General features: G+C 43.0%; 1 protein-coding gene across 3 annotated transcripts in view; it reads right to left on the bottom strand.

Annotated features, from left to right (window-relative positions):
- The window catches only part of CAMK1D (calcium/calmodulin dependent protein kinase ID), a 223190-nt gene extending 202947 nt beyond the window's left edge, over positions 1-20243 (bottom strand). For 2 of the 3 annotated variants that reach the window (XM_054287531.1, XM_054287532.1), the window contains exon 1: positions 19867-20240. In XM_054287531.1, the coding sequence (XP_054143506.1) occupies positions 19867-19958 (92 nt within the window). In that variant the 5' untranslated portion in view covers positions 19959-20240. Of the gene's footprint in view, positions 1-19866 lie in introns of all 3 variants that reach the window. The other variant, XM_054287530.1, reaches the window with a different exon arrangement.
- Between the last annotated feature and the right edge of the window lie 349 nt (positions 20244-20592).

The following is a 20592-nucleotide window of genomic DNA, read 5'->3' as shown; positions in this document are numbered from 1 at the left end:
AAAAAAAACCAAAAAAAAAAAAACCCACAACATTTAACAATTTCATCCAGCACATGAAACCCTAGCTTCAGACAAGTAGTAAATCCATCATATCCCAGGTGCAGTGGGTATTCTTGACACAGGAGACAGCTTGTGCACACATGTCCCACATTGAAATAGCAGTGCTTTAACTTGTTATATTTGGTGTGTTCCAGGAAGACAACAGAGGGGCTCTGATCTGTAGTCTTCTCTCTTCATTTACTAGGTTGTAAAATGAATTTTTATTTCTATCATTGTTTCCCCTTTTGCAGAACATGCCATTCTAGGATCATTGAAAATATGGGGACAGTCTATGTCACAGCTTCCTAATTCATGCCCAACAGACTGGATTTTTTTGAATAAAAATTTTATAGTGAAAACGATGTCAATCCACCTAATTTCTCTTCTTTCCCAGCCTGCTACTGAAACAACCAAAAAAAAAATTGCAAAGACAATTTACCTTTTTTTTTATACTCCAAAGCAATCAATTTAATCTGCTTTGAAGAAAAGATTAATTAAACTGAGCCTAGAGCCAGATCCAGATGAACCAGATCTGACTTCTCAGCACAAGCACCAGAGCAAAGTTGTCCCGGGGTCAGGCACTACAGCTGCACCCAGCACCGTGGCCAGTGCACAAAGCCTTCACTCCAAGAAGATAATTCAGATAATTCAATCCCCACAGCAGCTCACTACGGCTGTGAGGGGAGGAAATACAAAGTATGGCAAGAGGCAAGCACTGAGGGATGCTGAAAATCCCTCAGTTAAGCGTTTTTATAAGGACTGACACACAGGAGGTACCCCTTGATCCCGTTCTCCTCCCATGCCACTCATGGCAACTTCAGGAGATTCGGGAGCAGGCTGGTTCTGCAGCCTCCAATCCCATCATCTCTGCAAGAACAGTTTGTGTCTTCAAGTCTGTCTCATTAAATGTTACAGAAGCTTCAGCAGATTCACTCCACCAACTGTGTCTTCTTTGAACTCTGCCATTGCCAATTCCCCAGGATACCCACTCTGACACTTGCGTGGTCAAAGTTCCCCAGAGTCAAAACAAATTCTCCTGCTCAGATGGGGAAGCAGAAGGTATGGAAAGTGCTCACCAGTCACTGCTGAGTCTGGAAAATGACTACATTTTCTGTTTCAGCTGCTACTGCTTAAAGACAGACACACCTGAGCTGTCCCTGCTCCCCAGCCCCACTTTGTAGGAATTAAACCTCTGCCCTGAGTGTGCCAACTTTGGGCTATGGAGAGAAGGAGCCTTGGATCCACAACCACAACCTCAGCTACAGGGTTCAAACATTGTGTAATGGCAAAACTTCTCCTCTACTCTTTCAGAATTATTACTTTTTCTTGTTCAAAGAGCAGGCTGAGCAGTAAAGTGAGGAGTTTTCACTCAGCTGGGGCACGGTGCATCTCCGCAGTGTTTCACAGACAGACAGATCTCCACGCCAGCTGGACACCAGCCAGCCCTGAACTGGAAACCATCTACTGACACATCAGACCTTGCACAGCCCTGGAAATGAGGATGCTGATCAGTGCTTCTCACTCCTCTGTAATCCAAGAATGGTCAAGATTCTATCAATTTTTTAAATTATTTTCTTTTTTTCTCTTCTTCATCTTTTCCCCTTTTCCCTCTTTCTGCACCCCTTTTAAGTTTTTGTTTTGTTTTGTTTTTATTTTGTTGTCACCTTTTTTTTTTCACAAAACACAAAATCACAAAACCATTTTATGCATTGATTTTCCTTTAAAACCACCTACAAAGCATTTAAAACTCAGCCCATCCAGCTATGACTCACACTTGCCCTGCTCTCCTTACGCCCCTCCAATTTTATTTGGTTAGAATTGGGAGATTTGAGGTTTGCTTTTCCAATTCTTGTGTGTTCTCACCCTCTGGCCCCCAACCCCACACAGCACAACACTCGTGCAGCGAGGCTTTAGGCAGAAAGGGACAACAGTAACACAACTTCAAAGCCAACAGGGCACACCAGGTGGCCAAAGCCACTGCTCCTGTGCTTGACCATTGCTGCTCTCACTGCACAGGCAGAAAGATTTTGCCAGCTGGAGGAAGGTTCAGAAAAAACAGGGCTGAGGCATGCCCAGCTATGGAGCTGGAGTTTCCATTTCCCACCCACCTACAGTGCCACCAGCAACCCACATTTCTCTGAAGAACCACCCATCCAAAGTCGTGCAGGGCCAGCTGAGTCTGTGATCTTGCTGATTTTACCATCTGAAGGCAGAAAACAGGCTGTTCCATCACCCACTTACACAGAAGCATTAAAAATTCCTGGGTTTTTCTGTAATGACCCAGAAGTAATTCCAAGCAGAGTGGCTGCACTGACGTGGAATTGCAAGATTTAAACCACCTTTCAGTGTAAATACCAGCTGAGATAAAGAGTGGGCAAGTGCTTTAAAAGCTTAGTATCCATACAAAAAAAGGAAAAATCTCACAAGTGCAAAGAGTAATGATGACAGCTCTTTTCAAGCAAAGGTAGCCCATGTTAAATTACTCTAGATGCTGCTTTGGCAGAACCAGTGGATCACACATATTCCAGGTTACAAACCCAATATGAAATTCTCACAACAGAACCCATGGTACAAATGGAGATGCTTTAATACCTTTTTGCAAAAGCTCCTTTTTCAACAACCAATATTAAAAGAATGTCTTATTTGTGCCAAAACCAGGGAGAGAAAACAGTGCCATCACCACCTCAGAAGGCTGATAAAGGTCGTCTTAAGTTTCCCAAGATAATTTAAAATCTGGCACACGAAGCCACAAGTGGAGAGAATAAAATTGAACTCAAGCAAAATAATTTTGCCTTCTGACTATATTATTTAACAGAAGATCTGACATGAAGTAAAGGGACTGGACCCAACCAAGAAAGAAGAAGCTGCTCTACCCAACCCATCCCTGGGAGCCCATTCTGTATAAGCAAGACTGTCACAACAAATGACAGCGAATTCTTAAATTTAAGCAAATGCACCCAACCCCTGTAGGGGCAGTGAATCCCACCCAGCCTCTAAAGGAACCAGTAATTCCTGGGAAACAGCAATACTTCTCACAACCTCTGCAGATCCTGCAATGCACAAGGTGAAGGGATAATGAGTCCTTTCTTTTGTTCCCTCAAGACTTTGAAAGATGGCCAAGTTTTATACTGTCCACATAAAGTACAGCCTCAGAGGAGAACAAGCCCAAATTACATGCAAGAAATTGGTTTTGTTCAAGGCCCAGATTATTGTCTTGGGTTATTCCTCCTGCTGCAGTCCTCTTCCCAGAAAAAATAAAGCTATCTAAAATAAAAAACAACTCAATTCCTTCGCCTGTGATGGAGAAAGTTACTTTTCTGAGCACTCAGAGCTTATTTTAAAGGTTTGCTTGAATAAATAGGAACCTATTAATATAGAGTTTTCTTACTGCACTTTAAAGGGCATTTCATGAAGGCTGGTGTTCCCTTATTGCAGTTTTCATGGAATGGAGAAAAATATTTATGGTGCACCAACAGTGTGCTGAGCTAAATAGCTTTTTCCCTCTCACCCTGCCAAGATTCTCCTGTGAGGGTGTTTTTACAAAGTGGCTTAGCAAGGCTCTGGCTGGTGCTGGTTGTGGTGGTGCTGGGTGGGTGCAGGACACCAAAACCAGCTATTTCTGCCCAAATTGGGCTGTGCCACCCAGGTGGGGACTCCCATGGCATTGGTGTCCCAGCAGGGCTGAGGTCACAGCTCCCACCCATCTGCAGGGCTCAGAGAGGTCTCCCTCTCAAAACAAATTGCTTTTTTTGGCTGCTGCAATGAGCTCTGGGTGGGATTAGCAAACCTGGTCCTTTGCATGTGTGAAAAGGATTATATATTTCTACAAACATTATGTAGAAATGTACAGAAATACAGAGGTCACTCAGGAGAACCTCTCTTGGTCACCTTTCAGCTGTCCATACCTAGTAAAAAAGACATTAAGGGCTTAATATTTTTGCTCCAGCTGAAATCCCTTTGACTTCACACCTCTAATAAGACTTTAGAGTGAACACATGGCACTATGAATGAGCAAAGTAATCACACACTAAACAGGGTGAAGCTTTAATAAATGGTATAGTGAATTATGAATTTCCCTAAGTCACTAAGGAAAATTCACTTTGGGAAAATCTCTACACATGTGAAGTGCAGTCATGGCAAGCTTTGTTAGTACAAGTGTCTTGCAAGAAGTATAAAGCTGTTCTAATAAAATCTGAATGGAAATATCCAGATATGGGGATCCTAGTTCATGAAGATACCAATGATTTTCTAGCACATTTTTTGAGAACCCACATGGTCTCTTAGGTACAGCTGCTCTCTTACCCACAGCCCAGCTAAGCATCCTTTGTCCCTTAGGGCTCAGAGCAGCCACAGGGTGAACAGTGAGACCTACAGCTATTCACCTTCCCTGCAAATTTATGGGACATTTGATGGGACATCCATCATCTAGCCTGGTTCATCAAAGTGGAAAAAGACACAGTGTTTTACCTTCCAACTATATAACTTTGCATAATAAAACTGTTTAGACTTGGAGATTTTTCTGATGAATGCCAAATGCTCTACAGCAGCAGCCTTCACCAGCAGATCTAAATCACACAGCTTAAATGAAAGCCTGCTTGCCAATTTATGCATGAACTTTACTTTTTTCCAGAATCGGAGAAAAAAACCTGAATGCACTGTGCCTACAAAAAGGCTTTTTAAAACAGTACTGCTACAGTGACTGGAAATACAATTCTATTCCTCTTGCATCTCACAGGTACAATTTTTTCCCCAAGACATGGCAATGAAGACATTCCTACAATTGCCTTCACTGGTTTTTTGAAGGTGTTTCAAAAAGCTTTATCACTTCAGTAGCCACTCACTGTGCTGGCTTTAGTTACTGATTTCCAAGCAGCACAAACACTGTGAGACATTAAAAAATATAATTAGCAGATAACACATGGCTGATGCTGCAGACGTGTCTTCAAGGCAAGACCACGTTGTCTTATCATTGGAGGGCTCTTCAGGGCAGCACAAATCCTCATCCTGCTCTGCAAATCCCATTGTTGGCAGTGTGATGCTAAAAGAGCTGCTATTCTCTGCCTCCCATTTATAACACAGACTGCACAGGAGGGGGAAACTGCCCCACAGCTTCAGTTTCCTACAGGTGTCTCCCTAATGTCTGTCCAATGATGAATCTATACTACAAAACCCATCACTGGCTGGTGCTGAGTGCTCAGAGACATTTCTGGAAGGTCTTTCTGCCTTGCTGGGGTTCCATGCACACTGAAAGACAGGAACAGTTTCAGAAAACAAAATGCACTTCAGTTGTGTTTACTCTCTTGTCCCATTTCTAGTGTTTTTGAGGTGGAGCTGTCTACCTCTTTTTGAAGTGGCATTTCTAGGAAAGGGATCAGATTCTGGCTTTGTTTTCCCCACAAATCATCATCTGCCAAACACAGGCATTGCAGCTGAGTTCCCAACATACTTGGATACAAGAGGGGAGATTCCTACCACATTACCATGACAAAAACAACACTTTGCACAGTACATTCTGAACATCTCACATAGCAAGCTTTAATGAGTTAGATCTCAAAGTGAGTTACAAAGTAGGTCAGGAGCTGTTTGACAGATGGGGAAACCAGGACAGTGAGTGAGGTGCTGCAACTTCTCCAAGGTCACAAAAAAAGGCCAGTGCCACAGCCAGAAACAAAACCCAAGTCTCCTAAATTGTTATCTAGTGCTCTTCAACCCCATACATGTCTCCACCATTAGCCCACATCATCCCCAAAGCTCATGACTGTACAAGGCCTGACTCCTCAGTGGGTACAGCATGGGAGCAGCAGTCCTGCAGACAGCAGCAGTGGGAGACCAGCAGCAGCAGGGTCAAAGAAAGTGACTGGCAAAGTCAAAGGAGAACCTGTACTTTTGCCATTACTTTCATGTGAGCTCCAATACATATGCACATGAAGGCTCTCTGTAATTAAGTTTTCACCCGAATCCTGCCCATGTGAAGCAAAGGCTACTCCAGCTCAAGGACAATCCAGCCCTGCTGGGACACAGGTATTTCAGGCTGGTGACCCACTTCTACTGAAACACTGAGCACAGCCCTCTCCCTGCCCTCAATGCTGTTTGGAGAACTCTCATTTCTCTGCATGACCCTGCTTATCCCTGCCACCACTGCATGTGTGAGGTCTGGAGAGGTAAAGAGGTTATAAGCATCTCAAAACTGGATGAATGCTGTCTCATTGACATCAAAGGGCAACTCTCACTACTTTTATTGGGAACAGAGTCAGGGCACCACAGATAAATCCTGACCTATATAATTTTTGATGCTTGCCTGCACTTGTCGTGAGCAGAGACAGGGAATGCCAGGAAATGGAATTTCTGCTGCATTTCACAGTTCAGACACAGACACAGCAACTGCAATAAAATCCACCATAAATACTGATTCTGCCCAGGAAGGACAGGGTGGAATATGGAGAGCTAAATCCAATAGGACAGAGGGACAATCAAAAATAAGAATTTTGTTCTGGACTTTCAGGAGACAGCACATATTTTCCTATTTACACCCTCAGCAGAATTCTCATCTAGTGCATATCCAATATTGCTTCTGCCACCAAAATCTTCACATCAGAACACATCTAGCTATGTTAAAGGCTTACAAGAAGACCATCAGCTTTACAAACACAGCAAATAACATGTTAACATCACCTATTTTGACTATTTGTTAGACAGTTTTGTGTAAAGGCTCCAAGAAGATCTAGAAGTGTATTCAACATCTCTCCATTATCAATGGAGAGACAAATAAAAAGCCAAAGACTCTTTTTCTCCCAGTCTGCAACTTTTGATATATTTGCAGACACACCAACAATACATTAGGAGAGCTCAACATGGACAGAGGGCCCAATTTTTGCCTGAAATATGATTTCTGTAATAAACTGTATTAATCTAGACATTAAATTATGTAGGTAATAGGCTGTCCAGTGTTCAAACTCAGCTTTCATTTATTTCAGGAAAAAAAAAAGTGAAAATAATACCTTGCTGACACTCTGTAATTTGTCCCTATAGACCATGATGCACCCAAGTATCCAACAAGAGCCACAGCAGAAACAGATGCCAGCAGATGGTATTATCCTGAACAAAATCAATTAAGGACATTTACAATATGTCAAAAGTGCAGCTACAAAAACAAAGTGTAGACCTGTACATCTGTTTCTTAATGAAGCCATGAGTATTTGACACTTAGCCAACAAACCACAATCTAAACACTACAGCAACACCAATAATAGATAAGGAAATACCAGGCATATTCAGATTCTTCAACAGTCACTACAAAATACAAGATATTGAGCAGAATAACCAGACACTACTGGAAGTCCATATGTCATGCATTAATGTAGCTAAAATATAAGCATACGAGTTTTCAGTTTCACAGATTTTGTAAGGATGTGATTTGCTCAAAATTTATAGAAACAGGAGTCACATGGTAATAATAAGTTGAGAAATACCATTCTCTTCCATAACACAATCCTCTGATGTATTTAAAAGGCCTCTTGGAACGCTGTCACCTTGGCTGAAATAAAAAGAAAAGCATTCACAATTCCCTCAAAGTTGTTATGACATCTCTGTTGAGAACGTGGTGACAGTACAAGAGGCAGGATGAGATACACATATGTCAATGGCATCTTGTAGATTATATAAAACACAAATGGACTGAAGGAATTCAGCAGTTATTTGTGCAGGGAACAAAAATCTCTGAGCTCCCCATGAAGAGGACAAGAGGTGGAAACATTTCATAGGGGGAAAAAATTGTTTCTTCTGCGCCACAGCTTCGTTCAAAGTATTGAGGACACATTTAGGGAAGAAAAGGGTGAGACCAGTAAGGGTAAGAGCAGCTGAACAAGAGAAGGGTAAGATTAGCTGCTGAACATGGCCCTGTGACCACTGTGCAGCTGTTATCAGTGTTTGCTGCAGATTCCCACCACTACAAACAGGGATGGGACCATCCCAGTCACACTCTGCTGCAACACGAAGAAAACTCTGCTATTAAAAGAGGTGATGGTATCAACTCCAGGTACAATGGTTGTTATTTAGCTCCTAGGGAACTCATACCAAGTTTCTCCTAAGTTAGCTGCCAAATGAATAAAATATTCAGAAATATATACATTAAAGGGGATGGGTTTCTTTAAGAATCCTGGGAAAATACAGCCTCAGCAGTGAAAAGCATACTTACACTGTACATCAGAGAAATGCATCATTCATTTTTACTGGGGCCCAGGTGACAGTCTCATTAGACCACAGATGGATTAAAGACAAATGATCTGGTGAATAATGTCACTATGGGCCATGTAGCACTTCATCCAAGCAGTACCACTGAAAAGAGATGACTGGGTGGGGATTGTAAGGATAAAAAACACAAGGCTCTAGAATGGCATTCTTGGACGGGACAAAAAAAAGTGCTGCATATTTACATTTAATCTGCTTCATACATTGATTTTTGTCATGTTACATGTCAAACTACTAAACAAACTGAATAATTGCTTAAGCAGCACTGATAGAGACGTGACTGATTATTCAAGCATTGTGATTCTTTGTTCTCATATATCTCATTAAGAAATGATGATTGGTTCCATTTACAGCTCTTAAGTTGAATTCAGTAACCACTGACACATGAACTCAACCTGGCATCTACTAATTTTTTTATTGTTCTCAAGCAGAAATTGCTCCTGCCAAAGTCTCTCTTGCAAACCATTTCAGTGTAGCGGCTGATGATTTTTTAACGATGCAACACAGAAGGGGAAAAAAAAAAAACCTCCAACTGACTTCTCCACTGATTTATAGCATCCATGGAATGAAAACAAATAAAACTTCTTGTATTCTGTACTTCTCCCCTTCCCCCACCTCCTTTTCAGATAACTATTTTTAACCAGTATTATTTCATTAAATAAGCTCACAGCACATCCCTGCAAACAGCTGAGCTGGCAGAAGATGGGAACTGTCCTGTGGGATGTGTTCAGCCCCTTCCTCTTCTGTTGTGGGTTGCAAACTGTTCCTTCACAGCCTTATAACTTTATAATGCTGTTTGAAAGCTCAGAGTAAGGAGCAGACAATGCTGCTATTCCAGCCTGCTGCTGGGTATCAGGGGCTTCTCTTGACTCACACAGGAAAACCTCCAAGCTGTGGAAATCAAAGGCAGAATTTTACAGCAACGTTGAGATGCTACAAATTATTGAAGAGAAAATAAGAGAGAACCAGTTGTGCTTTTGTGTGCCACCCTCTGACTTCAGGGAGATCTACAGTGACCACAAAGCCAACACACAAGGAGAAATCTGAGTACACATTTTACAGGCACTCTCTAAAGCCAAAACTGCAGGTTTTAGACAAGAGATGGAAAGCAGGGATTTGCTGCAGCAGAGGTAATGTGGAGGACAGGAGGAGAGGGAAGGACCATTGTGCTTTTAACTTCTCATTAATCTGGGTTCATCTCCATTAGCTAATTGAGCACAGGGGCACCGCACAGTTTCTGCCTTCCCCTAAATGTAACACAAATATGAAGAGAAATTCAAACTACAGAATACATTAACAATATTCACAATGCTCTTAAACAGCTTTTGCCAAATGGCACAATTGATTGTCTATGAAGCTAAACAACAGGCTGTTTGGCAAAAATAAAAACTATTTATGGCCATATATCCATATATCTATTTATCTATAGTAAAAAATCATATATACTATTATATAGAGTATATAATACTATATATGTAGTATATACTATATATATACACTATAATATATATACACCATATATACAGTATAGTATAGTATAAACAAATGTATAGTAAAAATACTATATAAATAGTACATTTAATATGTGGGTATACATACATTTATACACATTTTAATATATATATATATATATATATATATATACACACACATATATATAATATTACACACACACACATAGACCTGTATATACTTATATGTATACAGAAGGCTCCTCCACCTTCCTCACAACCACGTGGCAGAGCAAGACAAAGATGTCACAACACCCCACAACCTCCAGGGCAAACACTGGCACTGAAGCTGCCACTCATTTTAGTGGTCACAGAATATGATGGAAGTGCACTAGTGCAGTACAAGCTGTCCTGTCCAAAAGACCCAAGTTTATGAATTTTTCCAGCTCACGAACAAGGAGGGGGATTTAAAAGTCTCTAGAGCCAATTAAGCTGCAGCTGAATCCCATTGCTCTGCTTTGCCCCTTTGCTCTCCTTTCCCCTCACCTGCAGAACCAATCTGTTCTCAGCTTCAGTGCCTGTTGTGCTCCCTTCCAGCAGTGGCAAAAGGGAGCAAATTTGCTTTCTGGGCACAAGTCATCTCAGCTCTTACTCAGGAATCCTTTAATCACTTTCACTGCTTTCCATTAAAAATACAAAATTCATCAGAAACACTCATTCAGTGGACTTGCCTACAAAGCTCTCCAAGATTTTTTTTCTTTCAGGGTCTCTCAATGGCATAAAATTTATGTCTATGACATAAATTACATGGCTGTGGACAGGAAAATTAGCCAGTAAAATTACTCCAGATACACCTTAGCATGCCCAAGACCAGAGGTCTCCCTACAGTACCTCAATACCCTGTGTCTATGTCATTTTGCGAACCATTTTTTTCAGCTTATTTCTTGGTACATTCTCCCCTGACACCTAAATATACAGCCTCCTCCTTCCTAAAAGGCATCAGTCAAACCTGTGACAGGGGACATTTCCCTTCCTTCTGAATTATTCCTCTTATGCTCCAGTGCCTGGGTCATGAGGCCAAAAGGAGCCACACTGTTTTTCTGCTCCATTAATGTTTTTTATCTAAGCATCTTCTCATAGTGCTTCAAGCAACTTGGCTAACAAGCTATGTGTTGTTTGCCCCCCTGTTCTCTCCCTAGAAGAGATAAGAGGGTTTGTGTTGCTTCATGGTGCTTTTTTTACATTTGAGAGCATTTTATTTTGGGAGGGAGAGCTTGTTTGCTTTGCAATATTCAGGTTGCTATGTAATTATGCTAGAGAAGGTGTCTCAAAACACTATGGCTTACACCCAGAGAAGGAGGTGGTGTTTTTGTGATGCTCATCATCAGCCCATGGAAAAGCTTAACAGTGTCAGATTTTCCCCTCAAAAAAAAAAAAAAGTTGAACAAGTTAATTACACCCCTACGGCAAGAAATCCCATTAAAGCAGAGGTGTAAGGCTGATGCTGATCCCAGAGCTTTAGATAGTCCTTAAGATAGCTCAGGCTGCAGCTACAAAATGTCCCAAAGTGAAAGACAAAGCCTTTGGATTTGTACAGGTGCTCTCCAAGAAAACAGCGTGGAGAGCACAAATGAGTTTAACGAGCTCACAGCGTCCCGTGCCACTGGCAGCACACACCAAGCACTGTGCTGTGCCTGAAATCCCCCAAACACCACAGGCTTCATGGCTGAGCTGCTTACCCTGAGAGGCTGGAGAGGACCAGAGTGAGCAGAGGGAGGAAATCTCCAAGCCAACTCAAAATAACAGTGAAGGATCACCCAGGGATGCTCCAGCAACCTCTCTCAGCTATGGCTGAATTTGATTAGCAGCCTGTGCCTTCCCCAGAGGAGCTTTCCATGTGGCTGCAAAGCCTCTAAGTGCTCTCCTCTCCCTTCAGCTCTCTTTTGTGTTGTTTGGATTTTCTGTGTAATTTTGGGGGTTTTTTTCCACAGTTTTTCATCCAATAGATTCCATCATTTCTGCCCTTGCCCATCACAGTGGGGCAGCAGGGTCACAGCTGGTGAGTTTGTATGGAAAACATGCCTGGCTGTAGCTGGGTCCTTTGAATTATTTAAGCTGGGCTGGGACGCTGGGATCCTGCTGGGAGCAATCCTGCATCACCCCAAGAGCTGCCTGGACTGTTCCAGCTCTTCATAGCTCTGGGCAGCTCTGGATTCCTCTGAGCAGCTGAAACAACACAGCAATAAAGCACCCACGCTCTTACCAACAGCCCAGAGACAGTGCTCTGCATCTCCAAACCTCAGCTAGTAAAGATGATTTATGTGCGATGACCCTGGGTGAATCACACACAAATAAACAGATTTTGAGGACCTTGGCGCTGACACAGTGCCCACTACTAAAAGGAAGCAGGAGAGTCCCCTGAATAAGGCTGGAGTTAGGATTCAGATGTAATTCCCAACTTTTGGGTGTTCAGGCTTGAAAGAACATATCTTCAAATCCTCAACTTAAATTAGTGGGAGCATTAAGGGCAAGAAAATGAGAAGAATCCTGCAGAAAAAGTGCAGAGGAAAGGATCCAGCTGGGAGACGCCACAATTCTTTACCCTGTTGCTGCTCCTGGTCATTTGCATCATTACAAGCACCTCCTTTTTGTTCCTCCTAGAGACTCTAAGAAGACTGAAACTGTTTGGTTTCTCTCCAATTTGAGATATTAGAAAACCAAAACAAAAATTAAAATAGAAATAAATAAATCCTCAACACAACTAAGCCAGCATGTTTTCTCTTTATTTGATTCTTCTCATTTCACTCTCAAAAAATTTATTTTAAGAGCTTATGTTATGCAGTCCAGTTGTCTTAAACTGTTGATATTTTAACTGTGACCCATGATTTTGCTCAGGAAAAGATCAAGCAAAATCAGTGAGCTATTATTACAGAGGATCCCCAGCACTGTGCTCAGCTGTTCTACACATAGATCAGATCCAAACAGAGCTTCCCAGTAGCTTTTTCTTAGCACATCCAGTGTTAAAAAAAAAAAAAAAAGAAGAAAAAAGGCTTTTTAACTCAGCCAAAAAATTCTGCTTGAGAACATTATTTTGATTTAACCTTATACAATCTGTTTGGTGAGTAATTCTGGCATAAAACTCAATATGCAGCTTTCAACATGGAAACATCAGTGAAAGGGCCTTCAAAAGTTTATTAACAATCTGTTATTTATAGCTTTCTTTTTCAAAAGTGATTGGCACAACATTCGTAGGAAAATTATAGGAACCGCCAAGTCAGATAATAAAAAAACATATTGGTGTTAAGATTTGATGGAAAGGTTTTAAGGAACACTATGATTGCTAAAAATGAGACATATTCTGATTGCTAAGCCAGCTATTTGTCACTCAACAACAGCCCAATCACACACATATGTTTGCAAATTATTGTTATTGTTGTTAATTATTATTTACAGAGAAGCACTGAAATGCAAGGTGGTTTGAATTCCAATGAAAATGACAGATCGCTGCCCCAAGGAATTTTTTATCCCTCCTTTCACTCATTACCTGTTTACCAACAGCACCCACTTAGTTCCAACTTGTTTTCCTGCTATCTAAAATGACTAGAAAATTAGGTCCTATTAAGTAATCATGAATATAAACTGTGAGTCACTGGTTAAGTGAATACCATTACTGGCAATAAATTCAAAATCCTATTATAAATGCCTGTTATTGTCAAGCATACCAAAACAATACCACTTTATTCAATATCAACTGTATCCTTGGATGCTTGAAAGGATTAAGTAACCCCAACCAATATTCTGCACGTAGTCAGGAGAACTGGGTGTGACGGACAACAAAAATAATTGAGGTCAGTAACCAAGGTGGAGAGAAAAAGAGGCAAAAAGGAAGGAAGACATACATGGAGAGATCTTTCTTTCAGCTCCTGTGTGAAAGCAGATGGAGGGTGAAGGAAGCAGACAGGCTGCTCCAGATGGCAGGAGAAGAAGGCTCTCACACCCACTGTGTTGTGGCTGTGATGGGAACAAGAGACTTTTGGTTAAAGGATTCCTGTAGGACTCCAAAGAGTTGGGTTCAGCTCTGTCCACCACCTCTCCACCCTCTGGGTTTTGCTTGTTGGGAGCTTTTGGGGTGTCAGCTACCAAAAACACACCAGTGTTCTTGTGCATGCTTCACCCTACACAAAGGGAAGTCATGGAATAGATATTTCTTACATTGAAGTCCTGAGGACTGAGATGAAGTGTTGGCCAAGGCAAGGATCACATTTTCCTAAGCAAAAAATAGCAGGAGAAAACCCAAACTATTCCAACCCAACCCTGATATCTTCTGGTCCCCTGGCTGGTCAAGCCCCCTCCTTGGCTGCACAGGCATGCAGGTGAGCTCAGACAGGGCCAAGGCACACTTGAAAGAGAATATCCACAGAAAAAGAGACAAGGCGGGGGAAAAAATGAGGCAAGGCATCAAAACTAGCAGACAAACAGGCTGACAAAGGAGGCATGAGCACATATGCGAGATAACAATACAGCAACTGTGTGTGTCTCTAGAATTATGCGTTCACCTGAAAGCTTTTGATTATTGAGTATTTTGAAACCTTAATTTCACATGATGAAAGAAAATTGGCCTTTAGGCTACACTGTTGCCCCAAACAAGCACTTTCCAAAATGCACCTGTGAACCAGAGCTGGAGAGCTGTCAAAAATCCCTTCCCACCAAGGGCTGCCAAGTTTTTTCCCCAATCCTCACCATCAGCCTTTAAATCCATTGGCCATCTTACTTTCCTTTCTTTCCCCTTTCAATTCCAGCTGAACCCTCAGACCTGTTATTTTCTGTAACTGTTCAAGGAAGACCAACAATTTACATCAAAAGATACCAACTCATTATTTTTAAGCCTTCAAGAACAAACTGGATAGAAACCTATGCCAGGAGATAGCAAACAGGATTACTTGATTTAAAACAAAATGCATCACCTTAAAAGAGTCCTAACAGTATTTTTCTGCTTTCACTAAATACACAAACTAAAACATCTGAGTTGTTTCACACCACTAAGTTAAACATTAATATATGGACCTCAGCTTTCACTCCTCCCACAGATTTGAGAGAGGTGCTATAAGCACCTCTTAGAAGGAATTATCCCTGACCCCACATGGGTTTGACAGCGAGATTCCCAGAGTTATGGATTGTAAGGTCAGAAATGACCATGAACTCTCTTCCTTTGTAAACATGGACAAGAGGCACTTTCCTGCTGCTTGTAGCCTGAGAGCTTTCAGAGATCCCAGAAAATCATCCCAGAGGAGATGAGATCCACTTGCCTTCACGGTTTGCTCCAGTGGTTCATGAGCTTTGCTCCTGAAAACCTGCACCTCAACTTCAGCCTACTGCATTTGCTCCCCTGAAGATTTTTTTTTTTGGTGAAATATTTCTTTAATTTAAACAAACAAGGGAAAATACTGAACTGAGGAAAATATGAAACAATTTGACAGAGCCACTGAGGTGTCATAAAAGAGAGGCAGCAATTGCTGGTAATGTCAGCAGAAACTCGAAAATCAGACAAACCCTCAATCATCACAGGGCGCATCGAGCCAAGGCAAACACAAACATCAACCTCTTTCTTCATGTCTTGAGAGCTTCCAAAATCACTAGGGAAGAACTGAGTAACTTGCACGGTGCCTCAAGTGAAATGATCTGTTGTGTGAGTCCAGCTGATGGAAAGGCAGGATCTTTGACAAGAGGCAGCAGATCTTGAGGCCTCCGGTATCTCCCAGGCCCTCCTCTCCAGAGAGGGGTCCCTGCCAGGACCTGTGCTTGCCACCAGCCCCTTCTCACTGCTGGGAGCTGAGGCACAGCCCCCAAGAGGGTCTGAGCACCCAAACCAGGCAGGAGCAGGAGGAGCTCAGGAGAGGCAGGGTGAGGCTGCAGGGAGGGGGAGGCAGTGTGAGAGGACAGACAGACACACAGCAGACAGCACGTACGGGTTCCTGACGGGTTCTTGTGCTTGTGTGCACGTGGGTGTGAGAGAGAAGAAAAGAGATCTGAGAGGAGGATGAGGAGTGACTTCATCCCACAGCATGAACCAGCACGTACTGGTGCGTGGAAGAGCCACGGAGGGTGCCAGGAGCCCATCAAATGGTGTAAGAGCATGGAAGTGACACAGATGAACCAAAAATTACCACAGAGCCCCAGAGAAGAGAGAAGAACAGACCCACCCATATGTTTTCTCTATACTGTGTTTTAGGAAAGTGCTGGAAACTTATTTGAAGTGTCTTTGTCTTCCCACCCAGCTCTTACTATGTTATGGCCAGATCCATGCAGCTCCCTCTGTTATCCTCACTAAGCTTTAAGGAATCCACCACACCAGTTTTAAGGAAAGCACTGGTATTTTTATAATTACTAAGTCTGAGCCTTTCTAAATATTAGAACTCTGATGTCAATTAGGCCTAATTACAGGTATCTTAGAAATATGGGTTGATCTAATTAGGCAGATCAAGTGATGGAACCTTCCTCTTTGACTGCTGGGTGGTATGGTATTTCTTATTATTTCTCAGATGTCAAAATCTAAGGTTTAAAATGCCTTAGACATAATATATTTTAAATGTGGAGGGAAAAAAGTGGTATTTCTGTGATCACTCATCAGATTCCTACTATTGTGAAACCTCACATCTCCCAAGGGCTGGGGCAGAAATCCCCCTCTCCAGGCAGGCCCTCAATTCCCCTCTCAATTTGTCTTCCAGGAGGAACTGAATAGAGCTACAATAGGTGAATTCGTGGAAATTTAGAGGCAAGAATCAGATCCTCTTCTTTCCTTAAGCACACCTGTCTTGACTTGGAAGGGACTCTAAATAACATTCATTGAGGATCTTGCTCGTTGCTATGATTTTATTTTATCTTTCACTTATTTTGCTTATTTTTTCCTAGCTACTTTTTCAGGATTTGTAATTTCATGTCAATGGCTTAGCAGCAAACAGGGCCAGTTCCAAAAGGGGCACTCAATGAACCTGTGCACATGGAGTTTGGTGCACTGTCCCACATGGACTGGGAATGGATCAGGACCATCATTCATATTGTAATATAATGACATATAAACTATACCAATAATCATGTATTATAAAATACACTAATATTGACTAATATTACCAAAATCTTTTGTTGACACTCTTCTTTTGAGATGGCAGCCTCAAAAGAAGATTGCACATACTTTTATATCTGCATAAATACAGAACACGGTAGATACAGGTTTGGGTACATCTGAGCCAATCACTGCATTGCTGGAACTTCTTTAGAAAAATATTATTGTCCAACAGCAGAGAGCAAACAACACAGACCCCAGCCACCAAAGGAAGCAATTCTTTGGGGGGAAAAGAGCTGCTTTCTTACTTCTGGACATGACATCCAGTTCAATTTCAGCATCAATGTGGCTGGACATGATTTACAGGGATGTGTAAATAATTTATTCCAGCTCAGGAAGGGAGAGCCGGCTACTCATTAGAGTTTCCTTGAAGCCCAAATGATGTAATGATTAACTGACTTAGGATCTTTTTAATAATTCCAGCAAATTTCAATTCTCCCGTGTTAAAGATCTGCTGAAGAGCTTTTATCCAGATGAAAGGCTCTTTTCTGAGAGCAAACCATTATTAAGGTGTACACACAGATTTCACATTCACAAATCAATGCACTTGAAATAAAATATGCTTTTAAAGTTTCTTTTTCACTTTCTTCCTTGATTTGAGGATTTAGTACTTTTCTTTCTCTAGCTAATTTTACCACAGGCAGTTAAGACAGCTGCATGAAAAAGGGCTGTTTTTCTGTTTAAAGTGCTTTTAGCACTTTGGCATCCTGAAATGGAATGGCAGAGAAATGCAAAATACAGTTACTACAATCCAGTACATTTCATTTGACATGCCAAGTTTTTCACTCCATGCTGGAGAAAAATCTATTAGCCACTGAGATCAAGTGTTGGCTGTCCAACATAGTTCAGCTTTACAGCGCAGGAGGGATCAAAGCAGATTTTAACCCTGCTCCTAAATAATGCCAGAGGAAAATGTTTTGGTGCAAATACTTTAAAGCTATTTCTACTTATATAGCTTAATTCCTATTTAAATACTTTCTTATCAATAATTGAGAATGCTTCCCATCATTTAGGCTCCTGGACCCTGTCTATCTGCTGCTCAAATCAGTGAACCTCCCTTCACTGCCTTCAGTGGAAATGGAACATGCACTTTAATGATTTGCACAGCAATGGCCTAAATTTTTGGGAAGCTTCACATCCTGGTAAGTCACACCAGACCTGGTAGGAACTGCAGGTGCTGCACTGGTGGGTGGCCAAGGACAGAACCAAAACTCAGATTCAAATCTTCTAATTATCAGCCTGCCCTTGGAAGGTAAGGAATGCACAACCAGAAGGTAACCCACGTGCAGGCTGCCAAACACACAGATATTCATCATTAAATACAGCTATGGCTGGAAAATAAAACAGCTCTATTATCTCTATGTGGGCCCAGGTTTGTAATCCAATTATTTTCATTTTCTAAAACTTTCTAGATTGACTGTTAAGTCAAGTTTGAAAACTCCACAGCTTCCACTCCCATCAGAAAGGACTTACCAAACTGTGAGGCTCAGTTAATAGTTTGAGGCACTAATTTGCCATATTTAATGAATTTAATTTGCAACAGCCGTGCTAACATGCATAACTATTAACTCTGACCAGCTTTACCTTCCTTGGGACCTACACCAGCTCCCATTAACTACAGAGGGATCTGGATCAAGGCCACAGCATTAATTCCTCCTGAACCCCTTCGGCAGCACAAATTAACCCTTGCAGGTGGCTTTAAACCACAACCACAGAGATCTCAGAGGGATGCACAGTGGGAACCCCAGGGAATTGTCCTGCTGCTCCAACAAACCTCAGAGCACTCAAACTTTCCTCCCCAGCACCCCTTGGCTCAGGAAGGGCTCTGCACACCTCAGGTGGCAAAGCAGGGCTCGTCTCTCCCAGCACGGAATTCTCACAGCAAAAACTCAGCGAGGGTGACAAGGATCCATCACAACACTTGGCTCTTACACTGCTTTTTGCTTCTTCAGAGACCTGGATAGACATTTATGTGATTTCCTAAGTGGGTGTTTTGCGGAGGGCTCTGCTATCCGTGTTAAACCTCCAGCCTGTTTATAGGAAACCAGCGAGCCCACGAACCAGAAATACCCTGCTCGTAGGGAGCCTTCCCTTGGCAGCAGAAAGAAACTCAAATATTAATAATCAAAACTCAAAAAAAAATTAAAACTCAAATATTACAGTCAGAACTTGCTCAGCTGTGTTTTGGAAGCAGCACAGACCGTAGGAAAAGCACTGCTCGGGATTAACAGCGCTTGGTTTCGAGACACGCTGGAAGTTTCAATTACAGCAGCTACGAGGAGCCCTGGCAATACAACCCAACTCTAATTTCAATATATACACACACACAGAGCCCGTGTGCCGGCTCCTCCAGCACTCCCGGCTCCCTACCTCTGTAATATCCTGAGTGAGAAAATGACTTTAAACAAAAATAAAACTCTTTGCTCAGCCAAAAAGGCTCCAGCCTGTACCCCGCTTCCTTGCACCATCTGTGCGTGTTTTTTCTCAGCCTTCAAAAAAAAAAAAAACCAAAAAACAAACCAACTCTAACGTTTTACTAATCTTTATGCCCCGCCACTATAAATAAAACAAATAAAGCCCAACAACAGTTAAGCATCGTAGCTAAAACACATCCAATCCACTCCGATTATTTCTGCTCGTCTGTCCACGAATAGCTGCAGCCATCGGCTTTAGGGGAAGCGTGCGAGTCAGACCGCATTTATTTACAGTTGCACTATCAAGCAAAAATCTCCCCCTGTCTCCTCTTTCTATGAATATTTTCGAACACTTGGGGTGTTTTATCGCTTTTTGGGGGACATGGCGGGGAGGGCGAAGGGTGATGCTAACCCAGCTCCTACCCCACAATTAATTCTATTTTCCTGCGTGTTCCCAGGTCGCTGGGATGGACGCGCGGGGCGCGGGTGCGCAAACCCCGCGCAGAGACCCGCACCCACCCGCGCGGGGACCGCGCATCCCCGCGGGAAGGGACAGCGCCCGCCCCCGGCCCCGCAGCCCGAGCCCGCCACCTACGTCCCCAGCGTCTCCTTGAACTCGAAGATCTTCTTGATGTCCTCCGCCTGCTTCTTCCAGGAGCCGCCGCCGTCCCCGTTCTCGCGGGCCATGGCCGCGCCGCGCAGCCCCGCGGATGCCGCGCCGCCGGCTCCGAGCCCTCGGGCGGCTTTTGCTTTCTTTTCTGCCGCGGCGGCAGCGGCCGCTGCTGTTTCTTCTTCTTCTTCTTCTTCTTTTTCCTCCTCCTCCGCCTCCTTCTTCTCCCCTTCCTCCTCCTCCTCCTCACACTTCCTGCCCGCCGCCGCTTTTATTTCCTCCGCGCTCCGGCGGGCTCCGCGAGTGTCACTTTTCCTGGGCTATTTCCTCCCAACTTTCTCTTCCTCCCCTTTCCCTCCCTTCCCTCCCCTCCTCCGCGCTCCCCCCGCGGAGCCGCTGCCGGGGCTGCCCCGTCCCTCCGTCCCCCTGCGCGCACCCGCGTCCGGGGTCACTTTGCTCCCTGACTGACCCGCCCCGCCGAAAACTCCCTCTTAATTTTTGTTTGTTTGTTTGTTTTTCTTTTCTTTCTTTCTTTTTCTCTTTCTTTTTTTTTTTTTTTTCTCTTTTGGAGGGAGGTCAGTGTTTCTCTTCCCCCACCCCCGTGCGGGGCCCCATGGGATGCTCAGCCAGCCGGGCGCGGTGCGGTGCGGAGCGGCTGTGCGTGGTTGTTATGGCAATGGGAGGAGGAGGAGGAGGAAGAGGAGAAAGCGG

Source organism: Melozone crissalis, unplaced genomic scaffold (assembly GCF_028551555.1).
Source record: "Melozone crissalis strain CALT ecotype California unplaced genomic scaffold, PUWL_Pcris_2 ptg000059l_1, whole genome shotgun sequence".
NCBI lineage: Eukaryota > Metazoa > Chordata > Aves > Passeriformes > Passerellidae > Melozone > Melozone crissalis.
This window is presented reverse-complemented; position numbering and strand designations above follow the sequence as displayed.